This window comes from Dama dama, chromosome 19 (genome assembly GCF_033118175.1).
Source record: "Dama dama isolate Ldn47 chromosome 19, ASM3311817v1, whole genome shotgun sequence".
Taxonomy (NCBI): Eukaryota; Metazoa; Chordata; class Mammalia; order Artiodactyla; family Cervidae; genus Dama; species Dama dama.
The window spans coordinates 49,282,260-49,306,853 of NC_083699.1; the positions used below are offsets into that span (position 1 = coordinate 49,282,260).

The 24,594-nt window shown below is 44.6% G+C and overlaps 1 protein-coding gene across 1 annotated transcript in view; it reads left to right on the top strand.

Moving 5' to 3' along the window:
• HEG1 (heart development protein with EGF like domains 1) overlaps positions 1 to 24,594 on the top strand; it is an 83,040-nt gene that overhangs the window by 24,600 nt on the left and 33,846 nt on the right. Inside the window, exons 4-10 of the mRNA XM_061168029.1 lie at positions 5,147 to 5,500; positions 6,454 to 6,801; positions 11,442 to 11,738; positions 12,609 to 13,979; positions 15,961 to 16,080; positions 16,695 to 16,814; positions 22,583 to 22,686. Coding sequence (XP_061024012.1) covers positions 5,147 to 5,500; positions 6,454 to 6,801; positions 11,442 to 11,738; positions 12,609 to 13,979; positions 15,961 to 16,080; positions 16,695 to 16,814; positions 22,583 to 22,686 — 2,714 coding nt within the window. The remainder of the gene's footprint in view (positions 1 to 5,146; positions 5,501 to 6,453; positions 6,802 to 11,441; positions 11,739 to 12,608; positions 13,980 to 15,960; positions 16,081 to 16,694; positions 16,815 to 22,582; positions 22,687 to 24,594) is intronic.

The following is a 24,594-nucleotide window of genomic DNA, read 5'->3' on the forward strand; positions in this document are numbered from 1 at the left end:
ATAGGCAGGTGTTTGCAAGGTTGTAGTGGTGGATCACTGGGCCCTTTGTATTCCAACCCCTGGTCATCAGTTAAGTCTCCATGTAGGTGTTCCACCTCCACTGAGCCTTTCATCAACCCTCCGAGCCATCCACCAGGTCACACTAGCTTATCCTTATCCATCTTAGCCTTCTACCCAGCTGGACTGTAATCCTCTGAGGACACAGATTGTGTCTATTACTTCTCTTAGGTTCCTCTGCCCCACATTGAGGTACAGTTGATGAGTAAGGGAATGAACATGTGCCAAATATTACAGGGTTCATCTGGCCACAGGCCAGTGCTGGGAACTCTGCCCACCATTTCTCTTCTACGAGGTTTCATTCTGAGCCTGTGCGTGCTACCTGTGTTTTCATCTCCATGTCGTAGGGAGCAGGGCCGAGAGGGTTGGAAGTATCCTTGCGAAATGGAGCTTAGATGGCTTCAGAAGTTGCCATTTCAGAGGATATTAGAAATACTTTACAGGACTAGGGGTTCGGGTTTATGTCATCAAAGTGAAAACGGAGATCCTCTCTGGAATACTTATTGAAAGCAGCCCATTCCCCTTTCATATGCTCTATACAGTTTCCTGCCAGCTGGGTATGTATATAATTTATGATTCATATTTTTAGGGCATTGCTTTTAAAATTATTCTTAAATGTTGGTTAGATTGGATAAAAGCTACGATCCTTTCCAGCTTCAAAGTCCTGTGGTTCGGTGGTTTAAGAACCACTTTACGAAATGGTGGAAAGGAAGCATTTTCTAGGAAGCTAAACTTGACTCTGGTCAGGGTCATTTAATATTTATACTTTAAATTCAACCCACTGCTGTGGTATATTTATTGTGGTATATGTGAAAATCAGTCTATGTTTCCAGCTACTGGCCTTGACTGTAGTCATCTATACTTTCAGAAAAATATTTAGCCCTCCAATTCCTTCATCCTGTTAGAACCTCATGCTTTTAATTTTTGAAGTGGTCTAACATATCGTTCCTCTTCTTTAAATCCTTCACTGAGCATTGCTCTTCCTTCTTAGTGAACCAGTTGTTCTGTGCCAGGTAGAGTCCCACCTCCCTCTAAGATACTGGAGGGGACTTTGGGTGCTATTCAATGCAGGGAGACCGAGGCATTCAGGATGTGACTGCCAGCCATCTGGATCTAGCCTGCTACCCCCATCCTGCTGCAGGGATGTACAGGGGACATGAACAAGGGCCTGAAGCCATGTGGGAGATGAAGCTCTGCTTAATTTTTTTGTTTATTTTGTGTTTTGGCTGTGCTGGGTCTTCGTTGTAGTGTGTAGGCTTCTCTAGTTGTGGCATATGGGCTTAGTGCCCCTTGGCAAGTGAGATCTCTGTACCCTGACCAGGGATTGAACCTGCATCCCCTGTGTTGCAAGGCAGATGCCTAACCACTGGACTACCAGGGAAGTCCCAAAGCTCTGATTTATTTTGAGTGCTGGGCTGGTCCCTTCTAACCAGAGCCCTAGTATATCTCCTACCTCCCCTGAGACCTGAATCTTGAGATGTAGATTTCCTGACTGTGGCATCTAGGAGTTCTAGGCATGCAGGCCAGAGTGCTGAGAAAGCCAGCAGGACTTGCCAGACACGGACTGGGAGTCACCCAGCCCAGCTGGCCTCTCCGTGGGGAATCGGGGCCAAGGGGGAGTGTGGCGGGGTGTATACTTTGTGGCACTTGGCTGCTTTGTCACTAGTGAATGTGACCCTGTGAAAGTCCTGGCACTTGGATCAGTCAGAAGACTGATGCTGCTCACTAGGTGAGCGCTAGGATGGCCAGCCAGTAGTATGGCTTGGGGAGGATGGGGGTCCTTATTCGAAACATGAAGGGATTAGACCAGCTGATCCTGAAGATCCTTCTAGTTCCAGCATCTGTTATTCCAGACACATCAGCCTTTGTATTCTGTGACTCCTTTCACTTCTCATTCGGCTGCACACAAATGTACACACAACATAGCCGTTCTGAGGCTTGGGTAGCCAGGGGTTGCCTGCTTCCAAAAATAAATTACATGCTAATAAATATATGCATTAAATCAAGTATAGGCCTAGACAGCTAACTCAGATTTTAGAAGAAGAGATCAGAAGCCATTTGAAATTATTTTGCTTCCTGCTTTTTTCCTTCTCTACTTTTTATATTTTCTCGAATGACCATGTACTATTTGATAATTAGGGGGGAAAGTAAGCAAAGCAACTAATAGGGAAAAAAGTTCTCTCTTAAAGGTGAAAAGAGGTATGTGTATGTTGAATTATGTGAGAGTGGCTACAGTTGAGCACTAAATTTAGTACCGAGCTTCCTGGAAACCAGGGCACAAAGGGAAACTGGGTGGGGTATGATATGTTGTCAGATAAAGTGAGTAATACAATTTCATCCATAGGCTTCAGTGTTTGGGGGGCAATACATTCTAAGAGGAATTTTATATAACAAATATTGAGGATCATAATAGAAAATGCCTTCAATTGCTGTTTTGTGGAAATTGTGCTAATGTTCTTTAAAAGGTGATGTTTTCTATATGTACTCAATAGGAGCTGAGGGTGTAGTAATGGATCTCAACTCATGAAAGTGTTTCTGTGGGCAGCTGAGCTGATATGGTCCAGGTAAATTGCTTTGTGGTGATTTCACTTTGTAGAGGAAGAGAATATAAATAACTCAGAAGGTTGTAGATTTAGTAATACCTTTCCCAAATATCAGCTGCTTCAGCCAGATTTTTGGCAAGTTCTGGATTGCAGCCAAGTCTAGGGCAAGCATCGTAATACGTGCCCAAGGCTCCAGTACGTTGTGTTGTAATGGGAGAGGGACCCATATTCTTTCCCCAGAAGAGTAGGCATTCTTTTCACCTCTTATTATAAATATTATGGAATTTAGCTTGTTTCTGCTTCCAAATGGATGATCTTCTCATTTTTGAATGGCTGCTTCAAGGGTAGAAAATGAGCAAGGAAGGGCAATTATTAAATAATCAGTAGTGCTGGTCTGCTGATTAGAAACATGGTACATTTCCCCCTAGATGTTTTCAGCAGGTCCTCATTTGGTAACATGAGTGGTGATTGTAGGTTAGTTTGACCAAGCCTTTTCTCCTTTTATTAAGAAGCCCCAACTCTACAGAAGTATTCACACGGCTTAGTAGCTTTACTGTGAGGATTGAATGAGATTATACAAATAAAGTCTTAGGTAGCACAGTGTGTGGAGGTATACGTAAAGTAGTGGCATATTGTTATTAGTTGAAAAGTCAGCTTGTAATACTGATGATAATAAAATGGTGAAACGGTGTTCCATGGAGCCTCAGGGTCAGGGAAAACCTAGCCATTTTCCTTTTGTGACTTTCAGCAGTTGTGATGTTTACGGTTGTATTTCTGAGGCCATTTGCTTTGCTGGACAGGTATTCAGGCTGAGCCCAATAAAACCATCACTGTGCACTGAGTCGATGAAATAACCCAATTTACTGGGAATAAAAGTGTTTTGAAAGAGCACTCAGCAATCCGATGGGGCTGTAATTGGTGGATATAGATGGTGACTCTAGTGAAGTCAGGCCCGAGAGGCTAAGTAGGTGACCGAGGATTTGGGACATGTCTGTTTGTGCTTTTTTTTCTAAATACTGAACCTTTTTTGTTAGTTTGTAGCAGAGAAAGGTTTATTTCAGGGTTAAGTAAGGAGAATGGATGGCTTGTGCTCAAAAACCCCAGGTCTATTTGTTTTTGTTCTTAAGTAGGGATGGCTATAGACTGCAACTATTTTTGTTTCCAGGTCTCTCTATTCCTTTGATTACTAGTTTTATGGATTGCCTGCATCTTCCTTGTCCCCCTGAAGGTCCAGCAACCAGAGCCACAGCCTGTGTTCTAGGTATACCTGGTTCTGTGGTTTTGTACAAAAGGAAAAGGAGCCTTTTTGTTTCCTGTGCTCACTCTCTATGTATATGTTTAACTTTTATTTGTGCTTTTGGTTACGAGTGCATATTGGACTGGTCTTCAAAGAAACGTTTATAATGAGGACTTTATTTTTTCCTTTCCTGGGTCATAATTAACAATTTGAAGCCTTTCATTTTATGGGTATAGAGAGTACTTTTTTAAAAATTTGGCTTAAAAAGAGAAAAAAAGCACTCTTCCTTCTTGCCTCTGGGTCTTCTTGCCCACTCACCAAGCTTCCCTGCAGTTTATTCCTGTTTAGAATGAGGCTTTCAGTGCGCCCTTCTGGAGGTCATTTCTCAGGGTGTCCTTTGGAAAGTTCTTTGTGGAAGGGAACCACCAGCAAGCCACTGTACTTCCGCAGAGCAGACTGTCCACTTTGACCAATGATGTATTATTCAGTTCTTGAGGCTCTTGACAACTGGTCCAGTGTCTGCCATTCATTTCATCAGAAACACTGTTCCCAACCTGGAGTCCTTGGGACCCACTGGAGTACTGTGTGAGCCAGTCTCCAAAGCTTCATGACGTTAACTCCAGGGATGGAGCCTCTTGCTTTTGGGTGGAATTAAATCAAATCAGTGGGGTAATGATGAGTATCTCTTGCTGATTAGAAGCTCTGTTACTTAATAAATGCAGCTTGGTTAATAGTCTTTTGGAATGTCAGTTTTACGATAGCCCTGAGGTGGCAAGTAATAAAGAACTATCGATGGTGCCAAGGCTGGGAATGACTGTTCTGGGCCACCATTGTTCCGACTGTGGGTGCAAAGCCCAAGGCCTCCTTGCTGGTGACTGGGTCCCCTGTAATGCACCCACTTTTATGCATTTTTAGGTATAGGTTTTAATCTATAATAGCATTTGAACAAAAGGCTTACATGGCTAAAACAAAACAAAAGACAGACTGTGTCACAGTGGCCTGTCCTATATAAGTTATAAGGTGGAACTCAAGAGCGGAAATTTTTAGCTTCTTCTATATAGACTGACGCAAATCGGGTCTAGAGGCTTTCTGCTGTCTTCCTCCTAGCTTGATCTGAAGCTTTCATTGTGCTCAGTAAAGGACCTCATGCTTCTCCACTTAGCTCTGTGAAAAGAGGGAGAATGAGTGTGTTAGGGGTGTTTATCTATTAGATCCACATGACATATACTCATCTGCCAAAATGTAATTAATATCATTTGCATCCAGATACACCCTGGCTAGTCTTAAAGCATATTTTCTTCCATTCTAGCTTCTGGAAGTACAGAGGATTTAAACAACTCTACTGCTGTCCACAGCTCCTCGGTGAGTGGGACAAAGAGTGTCCATGTTGCCACCATGTTCCCCAACAGTGTCCGAAGGACGCCCCAGTCTTTAGCTATCAGTCTGCGACCTCTGAATGAGACAGAACATTTCCTCAAGGACTCTGAAATTGCCACAACTTCATCATCAGTCCATTCTTCCCCCTCGGAGGCAGAGTTGAGAAGAAGCAGTGGAGTATTCAGGAGCCCAGGGGATGGGGCATTCACAGAGCTGTCCACAGAAAGTGCATTTGGTCCTACATCTTCCAATGTCTCAAGGGAATTTTGGCAAAATGATTCTCCAAGTAAGTCTTCAATCTCTATTTGATTTATTATGGACATTTTAAAATTGTTGAATTTCCTCAAGGGGTCACTTCAAGACCATTTGTAATCTTAAAAAAAAAAAAAGAAGACAACTGTATTCTTGGGTAACACTATCTCCTTTATCTGGTAGACCACATTATCACATTTTGATTTTCAGCCTCATGACAATGTTGTGAAATTAGTCAAACGGTCATCATTCCTCTTGCTTTCTTGTAGATGAGGAAGCTGAGGCTCAGCTGGTTTAAGTAGTGAGTGCGTGATCTTTATCTCACTCACTGCAGAGCTGAGACTCCCACCTCCAAGCTCCCGGTGCTAATGCATCTTGTGGCTCTGCAGCTTCAACTTAAAAAAAAAAAAACTTTTAAAGAGCTGGCCGCTCTTTAAAGCCAGCTACAGTTATCTTATGTACAGATCATCTTCACAAATAAAATGTGCAGAGTATGTAAATATACTCCTCAAGTTCATGGTTTTAGTGAGCTCCCATAGTTGATTTTTTATTTTTTTTTTTTTTGCTGTATTTCAGAATTAGAATAATCTTTATTAATAATAGAACTGCCTTAGGAAAATACTGAAAAGCATAATATTTGGGCACATTGTATTTGATGGACATAGCAGCATACTCACTGGCTCATACTTCCCCATGTTTTAGGTGAAAGAACAAAACACTCAGGCCTTTAAGTTACTCTGAGACTTTGCACATATTGTTTAAAAGCTCCGCTCTTCACCAATTTTTGGTATTGCTCTCTTATTGACACTGAATAGTTTTGAAATAATTGTTTAGAACATGAAAGTATACGTCAGGTCACACATATAGTATAAACACTGTACAAGGTCCTTGCAAAGGGCACCTTCTCTTAGGAAAGACTTATGTCTTAGTTGTTGAGGGATCTCTCTTACATCCATGTAATGGCCTTTTGTGTCTGACACCTTTCAGCCTCCGGAGGACCCCAGCTGGCCAGCGGCTCTGGTGCAGGGAATGGCAGCCCTGTGTCTCAGACAGAAATCTCCTCTCGGTCCGTCCCGCCAGTCAGAGGTGAAGAGAGCACCACTCTCTGGTTTTCCACCAGCAGCGAGCCCTTTGCAGGTGCAGCAGGAAGCTCCACTTCCCATCCTGAGGTTGTGAATGCTTCAGTTCTGACCCGCTTCTCAGCCTCCGCCCCACAGTCTCCAGGAAGGGACCCAGCGCTGTATGAAATGAGCTACTCTGAGCTGGCCACCGAGTCCTTGTCTTCATCCTCCTCAGAAAGTCTGGGCTTCTCAGCACCCCGTGGGGAGCGCTCAAGTGAGTCTCCATCCACAGAACCACACCCCAAAGAGGGTGGGCGGCTGCCTGAGCTTGATCTTCAGCGATAATGAAATAGTTCTGCAGGCCTCTCAATATTTCCAGGCCATCCTTCTAGCTGGTGATACCTATCCCTGTATATCCCCCAATTTTTCTGTAACGTCTCCAAGATGCTGCTGTTACCACTTGTTGCCACACACAGCTTGGGGATTTCTCTGCAGTGTCCTTCCAGCCCTTAGAGCTCACCCCACACCCCCACGCTGCCACCATCACACAGCTTCTGGAAGGTGAGAGTATTGTATCACCTCCTTGTGAGTGGTTGTTCATGCCAGGTCTGGGCTTTCATCAAGAGACATTCTTCTTTCCCCCTTTTAAACAGCCTTATTGAACTATATTTCACATTCTGTACAGTTCACCCATTTAAAATGTACAATTCAGTGGGTTTTGGTATAGTCACAGAGTTGGGCCACCATCACTACCATCTATTCCAGAACATTCCCATCATCCCAAAAAGAAACTCTGTGCTCATGTGGTCTCTCCCCATTCTCTGCTCTTCTGGGCCTCTGACAGCCATGAATTTACTTTCTGCCTCTATAGACTTGCCTACTCTCATTTCAGTTCAGTCGCTCAGTTGTGTCCAACTCTTTGCGACCCTATGAATCACAGCACGCAGGCCTCCCTGTCCACCAACTCCCAGAGTTTACTCAAGCTCATGTCCATCGAGTCAGTGATGCCATCCAGCCATCTCATCCTCTTGTCATCCCCTTCTCCTCCTGCCCTCAATCCCTCCCAGCATCAGGGTCTTTTCCAATGAGTCAACTCTTCGCATGAGGTGGCCAAAGTACTGGAGTTTCAGCTTCAACATCAGTCCTTCCAATGAACACTCAGGACTGATCTCCTTTAGGATGGTCTGGGTGGATCTCCTTGTAGTCCAAGGGACTCTCAAGAGTCTTCTCCAACACCACAGTTCAAAAGCATCAATTCTTTGGCACTCAGCTTTCTTCATAGTCCAACTCTCACATCCATACATGACCACTGGAAAAACAATAGACTTGACTAGACGGACTTTTGTTGGCAAAGTAGTGTCTCTGCTTTTTAATATGCTATCTAGGTTGGTCATAACTTTCCTTCCAAGGAGTAAGTGTCTTTAAATTTCATGGCTGCAGTCACCATCTGCAATGATTTTGGAGCCCCCCAAAATAAAGTCAGCCACTGTTTCCACTGTTTCCCCATCTATTTCCCATGAAGTGATGGGACCAGATGCCATGATCTTAGTTTTCTGAATGTTGAGCTTTAAGCCAACTTTTTCACTCTCCACTTTCACTTTCATCAAGAGGCTTTTTAGTTCCTCTTCACTTTCTGCCATAAGGGTGGTGTCATCTGCATATCGAGATGTTTATAAATGGAACCATAAAATGTGTGGTCTGTTGTGTTTTTTCACTTAGCATCAGGTTTTCAAGGTTCATCCATGTTGTAGCATGTGTCAGTGCTTCATTCCTTTGTATTGCCAAATACTATTCCATTGTATGGATGTGCCACGTTTTAATTTATACTTTTATCAGTTATTGGGTATATGGGTTCCCACCTTTTGGTTATGATGAGTAGTACTCTTGTGAACATTCAAGTACATGTTTTTGTGTGCACATATGTTTTCTTGGAATTGCCAAGTTAGATGGTAGCTCTGTTTCTGACCTTTGAGTAACTACCAAACACTTTTCCAGAGTGGCTGCACCATTTTGTATTCCCACCAGCAAAGTAGGAGGATTTTAGTTTCTAAGCACCTTTAACACCACTTGTTGTTGTCGAGCTCTTTTGATTCTAGTGAGCTGACTCATTGGAAAAGACCCTGATGCTGGGAAAGATTGAGGGCAAAAGAAGAAGGGGGCAGCAGACGATGAGGTGGTTAGATAACATCACCGACTCAATGGATGTGAATTTGAGGAAACTCCAGGAGATAGTGAAGGAAGGGCGCCTGGTATGCTGCAGTTCATGGGGTTGCAAAGAGTTGAACATGACTTAGCAGTTGAGCAACAGTAACAGCAATCCTAGTGGAGGTTAAGTGGCATCTTAAGTGGTGTTGGATTGCAGTTTTCCCAGCTGACTAATGATGGTGAGCACCTTTTCATGTGCCCATTGACTATTTGTATATCGTCTTTGGAAACGTATGTTTAGATCTTTTGACTCTTTTTAAATTGGGTTGTTTATCTTTCTTTAATTGAGTTGTGAGAGTTCTTTGTATATTCTGGATACTTGTCCTTCATCAGAAAGAGGATTTGCAGTCATTTTCTCTTATTCTAGGGGTTGTCTTTTAACTTTCTTGCTGTTATCCCATGGACAGCACAAATTTTTTAATTTTGATGAATTCCAGTCTGTCGCTTTGAGAAAACTTTTCCTTTGATGTTCCTTTTTAAGAATGTTTTTGAAAAATATCTTGAAAACAATTCTCATCAGCCTTATCAATGTAAATTGTATGTTGATAAACCAAAAATGCAGTAACTTATCATTTAAGCTTATAATAGGTTTGAATTCTTACCTCTCCACCATTAACAGTGGCAGCTCTTTTCTCTGCTATGAGTTCTCTAATTAATGAGGAAAATTAGCATTTATTATTTACTACTGATGTGATATGGAAAAGCATATGCTTTGTTGTAAAGAATATCACATATGTGGGTGGAGACTGTGCTGTTATACATCCAGGCATGGAAAACACACTCTTTCTGTCACTTAAACACAAGGTATCCTTTTCTGCCCTGCCCCTGTGGTCTCAGAAGTTTCGCCTTCGCAGGCCTGGAGCTTACATCCCATAGAATTTCCCTCTTCCATCTCTTCAGTACCCTACACTCTGCAGTCAGGGTGCAATTGGTGTGTGTGGACAATGTGACCTCAGTGTGAGTGGCACGTGGGGTTCTGAGGCACCAGATAAGGAAGAGCCATGTTCCTGAAACCACCTGCTCTGGGTTAACATAACTCTTTCTCTCATTTCCTTGGAATCACCCACAGCTCACAGCTTCTGTCATACGGCTTTCAGATTTCTTGATTCATCTCTTCCTCTGGGTTCAGATGCAGCCCCTCTGTTTCAGGGTATGACTGCCCCCTGTGTTAAGTCTGTCAGCCTAAGGGGGATGGTTGGCCTACATTTTGTATGACATCATCGCAGGCCTGTCCTCTTTGTCAGGGAATTTATGGTCAGGTACGCTCAGCTCTCCAGCTTCTCCTGGTGGACTTTGCATGGGTCTCTTTTAAGTCCCCCCGTGAGGGTCAGATCACATCTGCGACCAGGTCCTGGCTTTCCTGGTGCTCCCTGTGTATGCCTGTGTGCATGTTCATCCCTGCCGGTCAGTTAACACAAACCTGTTATGAAGTGAGGGCTTTCCAGGTGGCACTAGTGGTAAAGATCCCACCTACCTTTGCAAGAGGTATAAGAGATGCAGATTCAATCCCTGGGTTGGAAAGAGCCCCTGGAGAAGGACACTGCAACCCACTCCAGTATTCTTGCCTTGAGAATCCCATGGACAGAGGAGCCTGGGGGGCCATAGTCCATGGGGTTGCAAGGAGTTGGATACAACTGAAGCCATTTAGCACTAGCATTATGAAGTGAACTGACCTCACACTCAGCTTTACATCCATTTTCCACCAAGGTAGGTCTCTCAAGGACTAGACTGACTTGGGAATTGGAATAAGAATCAGAAAAGAGCCTGTTTTTCTCATTAGATCCAGCTTATGAAGCAGTTAGGCTAAAAAGAATTGGTCCTCGTTTCCCTCATTTCTGAAAAGAAGGATTTAGTTGGTAATAATCTAAGATTCTTTAAGTTTATAGCATAAAATATGTACCCAAGAAAAAAGGAAAAGAATATTTATTCATGTGTCACATATTCTTATTCAGTCCCCACCAAGAAAAAGAAACAACCAAGCCCACTTGTAACCTCTAACCATGATGCCATTTCTCACTGAGGTGCTCTGGTGAAGAGCTACAATGTAGAGTAACAGACACTGTAGAATGGCAGGCCCTGTGTCCATCAGCTATTGCTGGTCCCACCTGGAGGTAAAAGCCTTTAGGGTAATACCAGCCTCCCTCCCTGGTCTTGTCAGGTGGAAAGCTCCTACAGGGTTGTTAGTTTTTCGCTCACTTAGGTCTTCCCTGGTGGCTCAGCTGGTAAAGAATCTGCGTGCAATATGGGAGACGTGGGTTCCATCCATGGGTTGGGAAGATACCCTGGAGAAGGGAAAGGGTACCCACTCCAGTATTTTGGCCTGGAGAAGTCCGTGGACTGTATCATCCATCGGGTTGCAAAGGGTTGGACATGGCTGAGCGACTTTCACTCCCCGCCACCACCACCAATTTCCCTGACATAAACACTATTTATTATGTATCACCAAGCAGAAATATTGTATCGATCCTGTTCACTGGAGTAATGAACCTTATCATAAATCCAAGTCACTTGAACAGCAGTGCTGATCCCGCACTGCCTCTGGAGGTTTCAGTCACTGCTATGTTAGCAGGAAAGACACACATGTTGGGCTTTCTTTCACCTTGTCAGTTTCAGACAAAGACCCTGAGAAGGCGGAGGACAGCATTGTGGCTCACACAGCCCCACTGTACACCTCACTGACCAGCCCTCCCCTTTCCTGTCCTCTTGTAGCCACCGAAGACAGTCCTGAGCTGGATGTTGGTGCCGAAGCTGAGGAGGGGGCTTCCTGGGGAGCACCTGGAGTCCGCACTCACAGCCCGCACACTTTGGCTACGTTCTCTGGAGTTGGGGAGCGCACACTGCGATCTCTTACCAACAGCAGCACAACTCCCAGGGATGCGGAGCTATCGGCGGCGACAGCTGGAGAAATGGAGAGTGCCACGCAGCAGGAAAACATGACGGTGACCGGGGACGCCCGCCCAGTCTCGGGTTCACTGGCGGCCACAAGGACCTTCGGAGGGCATGGAGGTGATAGGCAGGATCTCTGCATGTTCCCTCAGCATATCTGTCAGTTTGCTTGTGGTGTTAGGATGATTTTGGCTTCCCTGGTGGCTCAGATGGTAAAGAATTTGCCTGCAATGCAGGAGACTTGGGTTCCATCCCTGGGTCGGGAAGATCCCTGAGAGAAGGAAATGGCAACCCACTCCAGTATTACCTGGAGAATTCCATGGACAGAGGAGCCCAGCGGGCTACAGTCCATGGAGTCACAAAGTGTCAGACATGACTGAGTGACATGTCTGACGTGACATTTTCACTTTCACTTTCTAGAATGAGTTTGCTGTCAACCCAGAAAGTGTCTTACCAGCTCCCTGTGAAGAGCACTGTATGGGTTCTCCCACCTCCCCCACCCCCATCCCCCCCACGCTTACCCGAGACATTGGCACTGTTGTCAGCCAGGATGCTTGCAATCAAGGAGCCCAGCCGGGCTGTGGCTGAGGCCAATCTCCTGGGAAAGAAATATCTCATTATACAGAATGGAAAGTTGGGAGGGTTTTCCTTTTTCCATTTAGGCACAACAATTGTTCTATTTGGGGTCTTAAGAGCTTTTCAGATACTAATTTGCTTTTATCAAAAAAAAAGGTCTGTGGAAGGAATTTGGACCTGTTCCCTATTATTTGGGGCCCCACTTCTCTTTTATTACCATTTCCAGTGCTGCCACTACGCTCTTCACAGGAGGGCAGGTCCGTTCAAACCCTGCCTGCCTCCCTGTACAGTCTCTCCAGAGAGAGTGTCTCTCCCCCGGAGGGTAGTTCGTGGGCCGGACACCGAAAGTCTGTCTCAGAGTGTAGGTTCACAGATGCCTGTCTGATTGGCCTAACTGCAGTTTTCCCTTGGCAGTCACTGGGATTAGCTACGATGGAGTCAGCAGCACAGATCCTGATTGTGGAACCTCCACTGAGCACACAAACTACACCTGTGCTTCATCTCCTTTCACCAAAGGGGAACGGACCCTACTGTCCATTACGGACAACAGTTCATCCTCGGATGGAAGGGAGACTTCGACCTCTTCCGTTAAGATCTCAAGCTCTTTGAGTTCAGACTCTTCATCCTCTTCTCAGGCTCAGACCGAGAGGAGTAACATCTCATCCCACCAAGGAGAACATGCTCAGCCTTCCACCGAGGTGCTGGTCCTGCCCTTGGCCAATTCTCCGTCTCACACACCCACCCTTAATATGCCGGCCACTCTGGTCCCTCCGGACGCCGACGCTAAATCTGTTGGTGATGGGTTATCATCTTCTTCATCGGAGACGCCCCTGCCCTTGCCCTCAGTGTCACGGTCCTATCAGCTCTTCTCGTTAACCTTGCCATCTGCCGGGGCCTCCACCCATCCCCTGCCATCCACCCCTGATGCACCCACTCCTTTGTCCTCCTCGCCACCACCCTCGTCAGTATCCCTGACAGCATCTGCCCCCACCTCGCCGTCTGACTCACAGACACCCCTCCCACCTGCACCTTTTACCCCACTCCTGCCCAGGGCAAGGGATGCTCCTGTGACTTCAGTTCGGACGTCAGCAGTCACATCGTCTATGCCACTGCTGCCTAGCAGTCAAACAGCAGATCCTAAGAACCAGAGTAACCCATACCTCGAGAACATCGTTATGGAATCAAAGCCACCAAGCCTGCAGACTCTGCCCGCGGAGGCCACAGAAGCTGTAACAGTGATGTCTACTCTGGGGATCCCTTCACCCCTGGCCTTCACAGACTACTCCACTTCTACAGACACTGAGCAAGCCCTTCCAGCCACGAGCACCGGCTTAGCCCACACGTCTCCAGCTTTGGCAGCCACCACTCTCAAGACCTCTCATTCTCCCGAGGCCAGCCCTAGTGTCCCGTCAAGCACAGCAGCTCTGACGGGTGGCCCCACAACAGTACAGACAGTGGCCGGGGAAACAGTACAGACAGTGGTTCAGCTCTCGCCAACCAATCCTGAAATTCTCGTGGTCCAAGTCACAACAGAAGGTGCTGTCACCACAGAAGGGAGCCCAGTGCATAGAGATGCTGCCACCAGATTGTTCCCCCTGACTGAAGAATCCACAACAGAGCCTGGCCCTACAGAAGAGGACAGTCTGGCTTCATCTTTCCTCAAAACATCTCCTCCCCCCAGAACCACGCCTGTCTCTACAGCTAAGGTGTTAACTCCTCCATCGACCACCTCCACGGCCCAGAGCCGCACCCAGCCACCCACAGCACCGTCGTCTCCAGCCGCAGGTAGGACACAGCTGTGGACACATGCTGAGGACTGTGTGGGTCTCTGGTGTGATCTCAATGCTTTCTGTTGAAAAGCAGGAAAGAATGCCCCAGTGACCATTTTCTCCCCCTTTCTCACTCCTGGGTTACAGAGGGCAGACAGGAGAAGATGCCATTGGCCATGTTGACACTAGTAGTTAGTAGGTTGTAATGCCCTGTAATTGCATGACCTTTTCAAGCATGCCTTTAACAAGGCCAGAGTGGGGTAGCGAAGTGAGATTGAAGGGTGGGAAACTGGAGTGAAGAAGCTTTACATGACCTGTCTAAGACACAGAGTGAGCAAGTGCCTGCTTCCAGATCAGAATCCCAAGCTTCTGAGTTGGTCAGCCTGTGCCCCAGTCACCGGGGAAGCATCTCTTGATCCCCTGAGATTTCCCTAAGACTATGGCGCTGGCTGATAAATACGGGTGAAGGGACATGTTCAATGAGAAGACGATGAACTGACCTTTCCTATAGTGCCTGTGTGACATTGCACTTGAGGTTATATATCTCTCTATCCATGTTCAAGTTGCTGGGACAAGAGAAATAAAGCCATCCACGTGATTCTTTGTCATCTAAGTACAGCTAGCAGGGAGTAGGATGACATCCTTTGATGTCAGGGCCAAAATTTGCTGGATATTTAGTTTGTCTAGACTCAGGCAAGGAGAACTGCTATTGATAAAAATGTGAAATGGAGACTGAAGGGAGGAGGGAAGAAGGGGAGGGCATTGGAGGGAGGTCCAAGTAGGCAGCCGTCATCCAGTTTGTGGTCCAGCCACAGGCCCTGCAGCCCACACAGCCCCGAGAGCCCTGATACATCCGTGCCCACTTCATGCCAGTGGTCTGAGTGCCACTAGGAGATGGAAGCTGGCTGCTGCTTCTGGCGAGTTTGCAATCCTGCTTCAGGACTCACAGGCTTCATTTCCAGATGCCAAGTATATTCCAATATTAGATAGAACATAATTCACAAGTGTCCCTTAAAGCCGACTACAGCCCCTGCAGTGATAACTGTAGGCCAGTATTAGGAGGATTGTCACTGGCTGTTGCTATGTCTTTTGTGACAGAGCCTGTGGGTGCAGTGTTTGGATATATAGGTGTATGCACACGTTTAGGTATATTTGAAGTAGCCACGAGGAGCAAGGACACCATCTTCAGGTTTAGCCTGTTTGTCTTCAGGGTAATTCTGGAGCTAGAACGCTCGATTTTTGTCTTTTTCTCATTCTACCACTGACTTTTCTCCTTGGAGATGACTTTTCTCCTTCTGTTGTGAGTTTTGACTTTTCTCAGTGTGTGTCAGAAACCTTTATTAGGCAGTTATGGTATAACTGGAGTGTGACAAGGCCAGTTATAGAGACAAAAACAGAGAGTGTGGTCAGTGCCCCTGGGAGCTGGGAGTCTTAAGAGGACAGTGGAGCCTGTGCCTCATCAGGGCCTGGCTGAGTCAGATGGGCTCATGGTCACAGTGTGTGAAGAGAGTGCTCACTTGCAGGCTTTTTTTCTGAATGACTGCACAGTTATTTGGAGACCCATTTACAGTGTGAGATCTTTGGAAAAGAGAAAACTTGGAGCAGGGAGGATAGTTGATCAGGTGTCATTTCCTCCTTAATGTGTGTTTTAAATAGGCATTGCTTCAAGTAGAATTTGTTAAGTATCCCAAGGCAATGTCATCATTTCCAGGCTCAGGAATCTGTAAGCAGCATTCAGATTTGAACCAGCGCCTGTATTCAGGGATCCAGCTGCTTAATACGCCTGTGTGTACACAGCCAGTGCCGGCATCCAGTCCCCATGCTTCTCTTCTGCACCTCCGGGAACCCATTCTATTTTGTAGTACGGCCTTTTCAGGGCAAGTACACAGAAATAAGCAAGAATCAAATATTAGCTGGGAGAATTAAATATTTACCTAGAGCTGCCTTTTTACCTTTGCTGTGTGATTAACTGCTCTATTCTGGAAATGTGTTTTCAGTTAACAGCTGCACCACTCACCCTTGTCTTCATGACGGGAAGTGCATTGTGGATCCCACCACACGTCGTGGGTACCGATGTCTGTGCTCACCTTCCTGGCACGGGGACAACTGCAGTGTGGGTAAGAAGAAAAGTCATCTGTGCTGGTCTATAATATAGTGCCACACTGAGGCAGGCAATAGACTCCTTTTTCCTCCAAAACATAGGGCAGTAGGATTTTTAAATTCATACCCTGCTTACTTGAGGGTTAGCTTGCTTATGCATTGTCTGCAGAGTAATGTCAGACAGGCCCCCAGGATCTGGCTGCCTTCTGTGGACTCTGCATTCCTGGACCACCCATGGCTCCCTGAAAACTCCCACAGTTTACTGCTCTGACCTTTGCTGTGCTGGTGCTTCAGCCTGGAATCCCCCTACCCACATCTGCTTATTAAAGTCCTTCCAGTCTTTGTCCAGATGTTATTTGAAACAGTCCTTAATTCTCTCTCCCATCAAAGTAATTACCGTCTTTACTTTCTCTGTACTTTCAAATCCTACCTTATATTTATGTTTATTTGCACCCCTGGCTGCCCCCACCCTCAGTAGACTGGTAGCCCCTTGAGAACAAGTGTGGTGTCCACTGGTTTCTGGTCCCCTCCACACCCAGTGCCATTTGGCCCTTAGAAGTGCTCCTTATACCAGATTATGAGTGTGCTGCCTGCTGCAGTTCACTGTGGTCCTGTGTTCCCTCCTCCACAGATGTGAATGAATGCCTCTCAAACCCTTGCCCACCCCTAGCCACGTGCAACAATACTCAGGGATCCTTCACCTGCAGATGCCCAGTGGGGTACCAGCTGGAAAAAGGGATATGCAATTTGGGTAAGAGAGTTCGTCTGTCTTGGAATTTTCTCTGCACTACAATGTATTTTGCAAAATAACATTTATTATTTTTCTCCCTAATCAAAATCAATATTTGCCCAAGGTATAAATTGAAGGAATATAGGAGGAGTAGAAGACACTATTATTCTACCACTCAGAGACATAGCACTTTATTTGCAATCTTTTTTTAGTGTACATTATATTTTTATACAGTTGGAAGTCATATGGTATTTGTACAAACTTTATATCTTAAACATTTTTCATGTTATTAAAAATATTATAAAAAATATTATATAAACTTTGTAGTGACTGCCTAAATATGCCATCATTTATGCAAACACTATTTGCTTTACGTTCTACCCTACAGTTAGAGGGGAAAAAAGATCAAAAGGATAGTTCAACCAAAGAGTTTAACAAAAAAAAAGAAAAAAATTAGGGAGGGGCAAAAAGAGAATAAAACCCTGATTGTCCTACCATATTCACACATACTTTTCATTTTTAAAAACTATCTTCATGGTCTTGTCCACAGGTAGATACATTTTTAAAAAGCTACTGCCAAAATTGTATCATATAATTTGTCACATTTTGACCTTGAATTTAATAGAGTCCATGAAGCTGGTTGGTTTTAGATATAATCTCCATTATACGGGTTAAAAAGCAAACAACCCAAATGAAAACTAAGGCCCTGACAAAGTAACTAGTGGCCCAGCTTCTGTAACTGCTTTGTGAGAGGCCAGGTTTGCAGCCCACAGTTCTTCCATCACACAAGGCTGTGTTTGTCCTAAGAACTTTCTTGCACCCAGGGTGTGTAACCTGTGTTAGAATGCCAAGTTCAATGAAGAACTAGAAGAAATTAGAAGTGAGGAACGGGGTTGTCTAAGATGGATAAGCAAACTGTCAGGTACAGTGACACAACTTGGAATCATCTTAAATCTCTTACTCTGGTATTTAACACAGAAAAAGTTCTTAGTGTTTTTTTGAGAGAACAAATGTCTGTATCCTTTGAAATTGTTATTTGCATGACTTCTACTGCCCATGGGCTGAGGAGGATCATCAAGACTTTTAAGAAGGTGGTGTCACGTGCACCCCAATGTTCATCGCAGCACTGTTTATAATAGCCAGGACATGGAAGCAACATAGATGCCCATCAGCAGACGAATGAATAAGGAAGCTGTGGTACATATACACCATGGAATATTACTCAGCCATTAAACAGAATTCATTTGAATCAGTTCTAATGAGATGGATGAAACTGGAGCCCATTATACAGAGTGAAGTAAGCCAGAAAGATAAAGACCAATACAATATACTAACACATATATATGGAATTTAGAAAGATGGTAACGATAACCCTATATGCAAAACAGAAAAAGAGACACAGATGTACAGAACAGATTTTTGGACTCTGTGGGAGAAGGCAAGAGTGGGATGTTTCGAGAGAACAGCATCGAAACGTGTATATTATCTATGGTGAAACAGATCACCAGCCCAGGTTAGATGCATGAGACAAGTGCTCGGGCCTGGTGCCCTGGGAAGACCCAGAGGGATCAGTCGGGTAGAGAGGGAGGTGGGAGGGGGGATCGGGATGGGGAATACATGTAAATCCAGAGGGATTGGTCGGGTAGAGAGGGAGGTGGGAGGGGGGATCGGGATGGGGAATACATGTAAATCCGTGGCTGATTCATGTCAATGTATGACAAAAACCACTACAATATTGTAAAGTAATTAGCCTCCAACTAATAAAAGTAAATGGAAAAAAAAAAAAGAAGGTGGTGTCAAATGACAAAACTAAAACAATTTGGTAACGAGTTTGATGTCCTTTATTAAAGGGAAAGCAGTTCATGGACTGGGGAAGTACAGGGCCTCACAGACCATGGGAGGAACACTCATTTGGAGCCATTTTGGGCAAGAGTGAGTTTTACTGAGTGTTAAAGTGCTGCACTCAATATGCCAAGAAATTTGGAAAACTCAGCAGTGGCCACAGGACTGGAAAAGGTCAGTTTTCATTCAGTCCCAAAGAAAGGCGATGCCAAAGAATGTTCAAACTACTGCACAATTGTACTCATCTCACATGCTAGCAAAGTAATGCTCAAAATTCTCCAAGCCAGGCTTCAACAGTACATGAACCATGAACTTCCAGATGTTCAAGCTGGGTTTAGAAAAGGCAGAGGAACCAGAGATCAAATTGACAACATCCACTGGATCATTGAAAAAGCAAGAGAGTTCCAGAAAACATCTTCTGCTTTATTGACTACACCAAAGCCTTTGACTGTGTGGATCACAACAAACTGTGGAAAATTCTGAAAGAGATAGGAATACCAGACCACCTGACCTGCCTCCTGAGAAATCTGTATGCACATCAAGAAGTAACAGTTAGAACTGGACATGGAACAACAGACTGGTTCCAAATCGGGAAATGAGTATGTCAAGGCTGTATATTGTCACTCTGCTTGTTTAACTTATATGCAGAGTACATCATGAGAAATGCTTGACTGGATGGACAAGCTGGAATCAAGATTGCCAGGAGAAATATAAATAACCTCAGATATGCAGATGGCACCACCCTTATGGCAGAAAGTGAAGAGGAACTAAAGAGCCTCTTGATGAAAGTGAAAAAGTTGGCTTAAAACTCAATATTCAGAAAACTAAGATCATGACATCTGGTCCCATCACTTCATGGCAAATAGATGGGGAAAAAATGGAAACACTGACAGACTTTATTTTTCTGGGCTCCAAAATCACTGCACATGGTGATTGCAGCTATAAAATTAAAAGATGGCTTGCTCCTTGGAAGAAAAGCTATGACCAACCTAGATAGCATATTAAAAAGCAGAGGCATTACTTTGCCAACACAGGTCTGTCTAGTCAAAGCTATGGTTTTTCCAGTAGTCATGTATGGATGTGAGAGTTGGACCATAAAGAATACTGAGCACCAAAGAATTGATGCTTTTGGACTGTGGTGTTGAAGAAGACTCTTGAGAGTCCCTTGGACTGCAAGGAGATCCAACCAATCAATCCTAAAAGAAATCATTCATGAATATTCATTGGAAGGACTGATGCTGAAGCTGAAGCTCCAATACTTTGGCCACCTGATGCAAAGAGCTGACTCATTTGAAAAGACCCTGATGCTGGGAAAGATTGAAGGCAGGAGGAGAAGACGACGACAAAGGATTAGATGGCTGGATGGCATCACTGACTCAATGGACTTGAGTTTGAGCAAGCTTTGGGAGTTGGTGATGGACAGGGAAGCCTGGCATGCTGCGGTTCATGGGGTTGCAAAGAATTGGACATGACTGAGCAGCTGAACTGAACTGAGCTGAGTTTTATAGAACATAGAAGCAGCAGTGGGGAACAGGGCATGATTGTCTGGGGTTGCATATCTGACCTTATTTAGAAAGAAGTATAGAGCCCGGAGTTGGCTTCATTATTGAGGATGGGCTGACTGATGTGCTGCATTACTAATCAAGGGGAGCATTTTTAGGAACTTGAAAGTTGGACTTGCTGATGTGGCACCCCAGGCAGGTATAGCTCCATTTTGGGGCTAGAAATGTATTTCAACAACTGTACCCTACTAAAATAAGGGTTAAATTTGAAAATTGTTTAAAATACAGGGATCAAGTCAAAGTGTTATTTTTAAGGAAGAAAAATCTGAGAATATAGACATCAGTCAAAGTCAAGACATCCTCGTAACCTATTCCATTTAGCTGCACCCTGTAAGAAATAAGTGAGGAGCTTCCGTTTAAGAATGGAGACGGAAATTATTTTATTTTGAAACAGTATGGAAAAGTATACTTGCCCAGAGACTCAAATGCCAGGCTTCCAGTTCCAGGGTCAGCATGTACAGCACATTGACTCCCTGAGCCTCAATTTCCTCATCTGTAAAACCAGATTACCACCTGCTCTGCTTCCCACTCAAGGATATTATGAAGATCAAAATAAATAATATATTTGAGCAAGCTTGGAAAGTGGTAGGATCCTTCAGATGGGAGGTATCCTTTGACATTAGGTTTCTAATCTCTTGGACCAGAACTGAAAGCAGTGAAAGTGATAAACTACTCTGAATACAGAGCAATAATTATGGATCTTTTAAGAATCATTTAGATAACATGTAAATTACCAGTGAAAAAATTGCCCTAAAGCCAGATGATGTAATTGCAGTGTGAAGATGTGACTATGCCTGGGGGACACTGTGTAGCCTTATTCATATTCACATGGATGCAGAGGCCATGTTTACTGCCCTGATTCGGAAGAGATCTGTACTTGCCAGTTACCATATGTGTGTTTCTGCACAGAGAGTCTGGGTGCAGACCTAGACCTGAGGATGTAGGAGTGGGGGGACTGTTCTGGAAGCCTGTGTGTGGAGTGTCCCACAGGCACCATGGATCAGGAGGAGAGCTGCTTACTGTGTTAACAATCATCTTTCCCTTTTCAAGTCATTTAGCTTCATTGTTCATAAGCATCAGAGGAACATGCAAATTAGAGCGTGCTGAAACGCTTTCATTTGGCCAAGAATGTTTTCAAAGAGCTCCCTGCTGCTCAGAAAGAGTCCTAAGCAGCTGGCTTCACTGAACTGTAGAACAAGCAAAAAGATGTTAAATAAGGATTAAGGGCTTTAGACAGTAAGTATAAGATGTTAAATGTTTTCCCTGGCTCATTTTTGGGCCTTCTTTTTAATTCAGCAGGCAAGCTTTCTGTGAAAGAGCAGCTTCATGGGTTTCTGTGTTGAGATTTTTTTTTTCTTATCCAGAGGGAGAGATAAGATTTAATCTAAAGGAAGATAAGAACCAGATAAAAGGCAGGCTACCCTAATTTTTGATTGCCTACCCATTTGTAAGTTCCATTCCCCTCAGGTCCAATCAGCACAGATTGATGTTAACTAGAATTTTATTTTAGCAGTGAAATGGACCTTGGAATATGGGGCTACATCCTTTTGTGTCTGAACCCAATGGTATCTTGAATATGGGTTGTTTTCATATACAGCTTATAATCATGGAGTCTGGCGGCTCCCTGCAGTGGGGTCCTGCTTCAGATGTTTGACACCTTTCTCTTCAGCCACTTGGTTGTCCTTAGACTGTCAGATTCCTCAGGGGGCTGTGGGTTAGGGGGAAGAAGACCTTGGAAGATGGACACACATGATGTTAAATATTAATTTTGGCCCTTGGGAGCTGGGTGATCCTGGGAAGTAACCCAGCTTCTGGAAGGCTCTTTTATCAATGATAGAACAGACATTTCCTCTGAGCAAGAGGAATAGTGATTGGATAGAGGTGACTAATGAGAAGAGGAAATCAGAGCACACCCTTGAAGTTAGGGCTTGCTAACTAATTTGATAAAAGACCTAGAAAGCAAGAACTTTCCTTCATCCAAAGCTTTATAGGGGTTGACAAGTCTTTCCAGCCCCAGGTCTCCCTCCCCTCCTCCTTAAACTGTTTCCTTAGCTCACCTCTTCTCTGTCACAGCTTCACTGAGCATCTAAGATGTGAGAGCCCATTGGAGAGGTGAGGAAAGCTCGTGCTCATGTAGACTAAAGGCTCCTTGGAGCCTCTCACCCAAAGGTCTGCTCAGTCTGAGCTGTCAGCTCAACTGAGTAGGTGCTCACGTTGCTAGAGGAACCCTGAGGAGGGAGGGGTGGTCTCCACCCTCCAGGAGAAAAAAATGTTTGGAGAGCATCTTGGGAGGTGGAGGAAAGCTGGCTGCCCTGAGATTTATAGATGCTCACACTTGTGCAGGTTGACCTTGTGAGGTCTAACAGGTTATGTTTTCATTTTCAGTTAGAACCTTTGTGACAGAGTTTAAACTAAAGAAAATGTTTCTTAATACCACCATGGAAAAACATTCAGACCTCCATGAAGTTGAAAATGAGATCACCAAAATGGTAAGTTTCCCAAGAGGCATCTCCCTGCTAGTCCTTTATCTTCTAGAACAGATTTTATTCAGAGTGAGAACCTCCTGAGGATCACCTGTATCTCCCGGACTGTTCATTTCTATCATATTTGAAAGGCGAATGTCAGGGTAAAATTAAAGGCCTCTCAGAAATAGTAGGGAGGTGTTGAGAACTAGTGATGCTGGTAGAAGCATTTCTTCTAATGTGTCTTCCTGAGCTGCTTTTATCAATGCCTTGGCATTTGTTTCTTCTCCATGTCACACACTTAGGTGACATGTACCAGTAAGAGCTGTTGGTAAAGAGGAAAGACCTAGAGAATCCTGCCGTCCCATCTGCTGTTGACCTGCTATGTGACTTTTTTGTGTGTGTCTCAGAACTTGGGGAGAATGATGCTTTTTTCTCAAGGGAATGACAAAGGTGGAAATTAATCCCATTATCCAGGGTTGAGAATTCACTGAATGGATTATCTGGGGACCTTTGATTCTTTTTTCCCTCCTTGCCTCCTTTTTGTCAGGAAAAAAGTAAAAATGGAGGGGAAGGGAGAAGAGTCAGAAATGAAGCTCAGACAGTATTTTGCTTCTCAGCTGCTACCAGGGTCTAAGAGTTATTGCTCAGAAACTTGAAATTTGCCATTAAAATAAGTTTTAGAGATTGATTTCTGATTTTAATTTTACTTGTTCTATATGGGTAAAAGTATGTTAGCCAAAACCTATAAGATTTTATAAGACCATGGGTTTGATTTGTGTAAAAATTAGATTCCAGTTCCCTTTCTCTATGAGCATCTACTCTGTGACAGGCCCTTTGCCTCCTGTAAGAGGTATTGCCAACACCTTTAGAGGTGAAGACCTGGAGGGCTCTGGAAGTTAATGACATTGCCTGAGTTTACACAGAGCAAGTGCCAAGTTAGGAAACAATCCACTAGACCACTGTCACTTCTGATACCAATTGTAAGTTCAGGGATCTCCACGAGACCCTCAGTTTTGATAATGTACTAGAAGTACTCAGAAATCTCCCTGAAAGCTGTTAAATTCAAGATTAGGGTTTATTATAGTGGAAAGATTCAGGTAACAGCCAAGGGAAGAGAAGATGCATGGGGCAGAGTCCGGGAGGGTTTCAAATTCATTCCAGTTGTCCTCTCTCTGTGAGGTCATAGATAGGGTTAACGCCTCTCGGCAATGATGTATACAGTATTCATGGAGCATCGCCAACCAGGCAGACTCACCAAGCCTTGGTGTCTGGAGCCAAAACAAGATAGTTGCCTGTAAGCCTGACCTGAGTCTCTAGCCCCTCTGGAGGTCCAGCTGGTACCTTGCAACTCAAAACCCCCAGCACAAGTCATACTGTTAGACTATCTGGAGTGGCCAGGGCCTCCAGGTCTACAAAAGCAGGACATTCCAAAGAATTAGAGATTACCTTCCAGGAGTCAAGGGCCAGACCTCTCTTTGGGTAAGGTCAAATTCTTTACTAAATGGCAGGGTTTTATGTCTACTAACCCTATAGTGAGTGTTCTTGGCACCCCACTGCAGCTGCCTCTTTGTTGGGCTGTAGGTCAGTATTCCTTCTAAGATAGTACAGGGGCTGAGAACCTCCTGCAGAGATACAGTCCTTCCCATTACACGGTCCCCAGTGACCCATCTGCTTTGCTCAATTTTACCCAATATCAACCAGCTTCCCTGGTGGCTCAGTGGTGAAGAATCCACCTGTCAATGCAGGAGACACAGGTTTGATTCCTGGGCAACCCAGGCATGGCAACCCATTCCAGTATTGCCTGGAAAGTCCCACGGACAGAGGAACCTGGTGGGCTGCAGTCTATCTATAGGGTCGCAAAGAGTGGGACATGTCTGAAGCAACAGCACATATGCACACACATCCAGTATCAACATATAATTTACTAGTGAT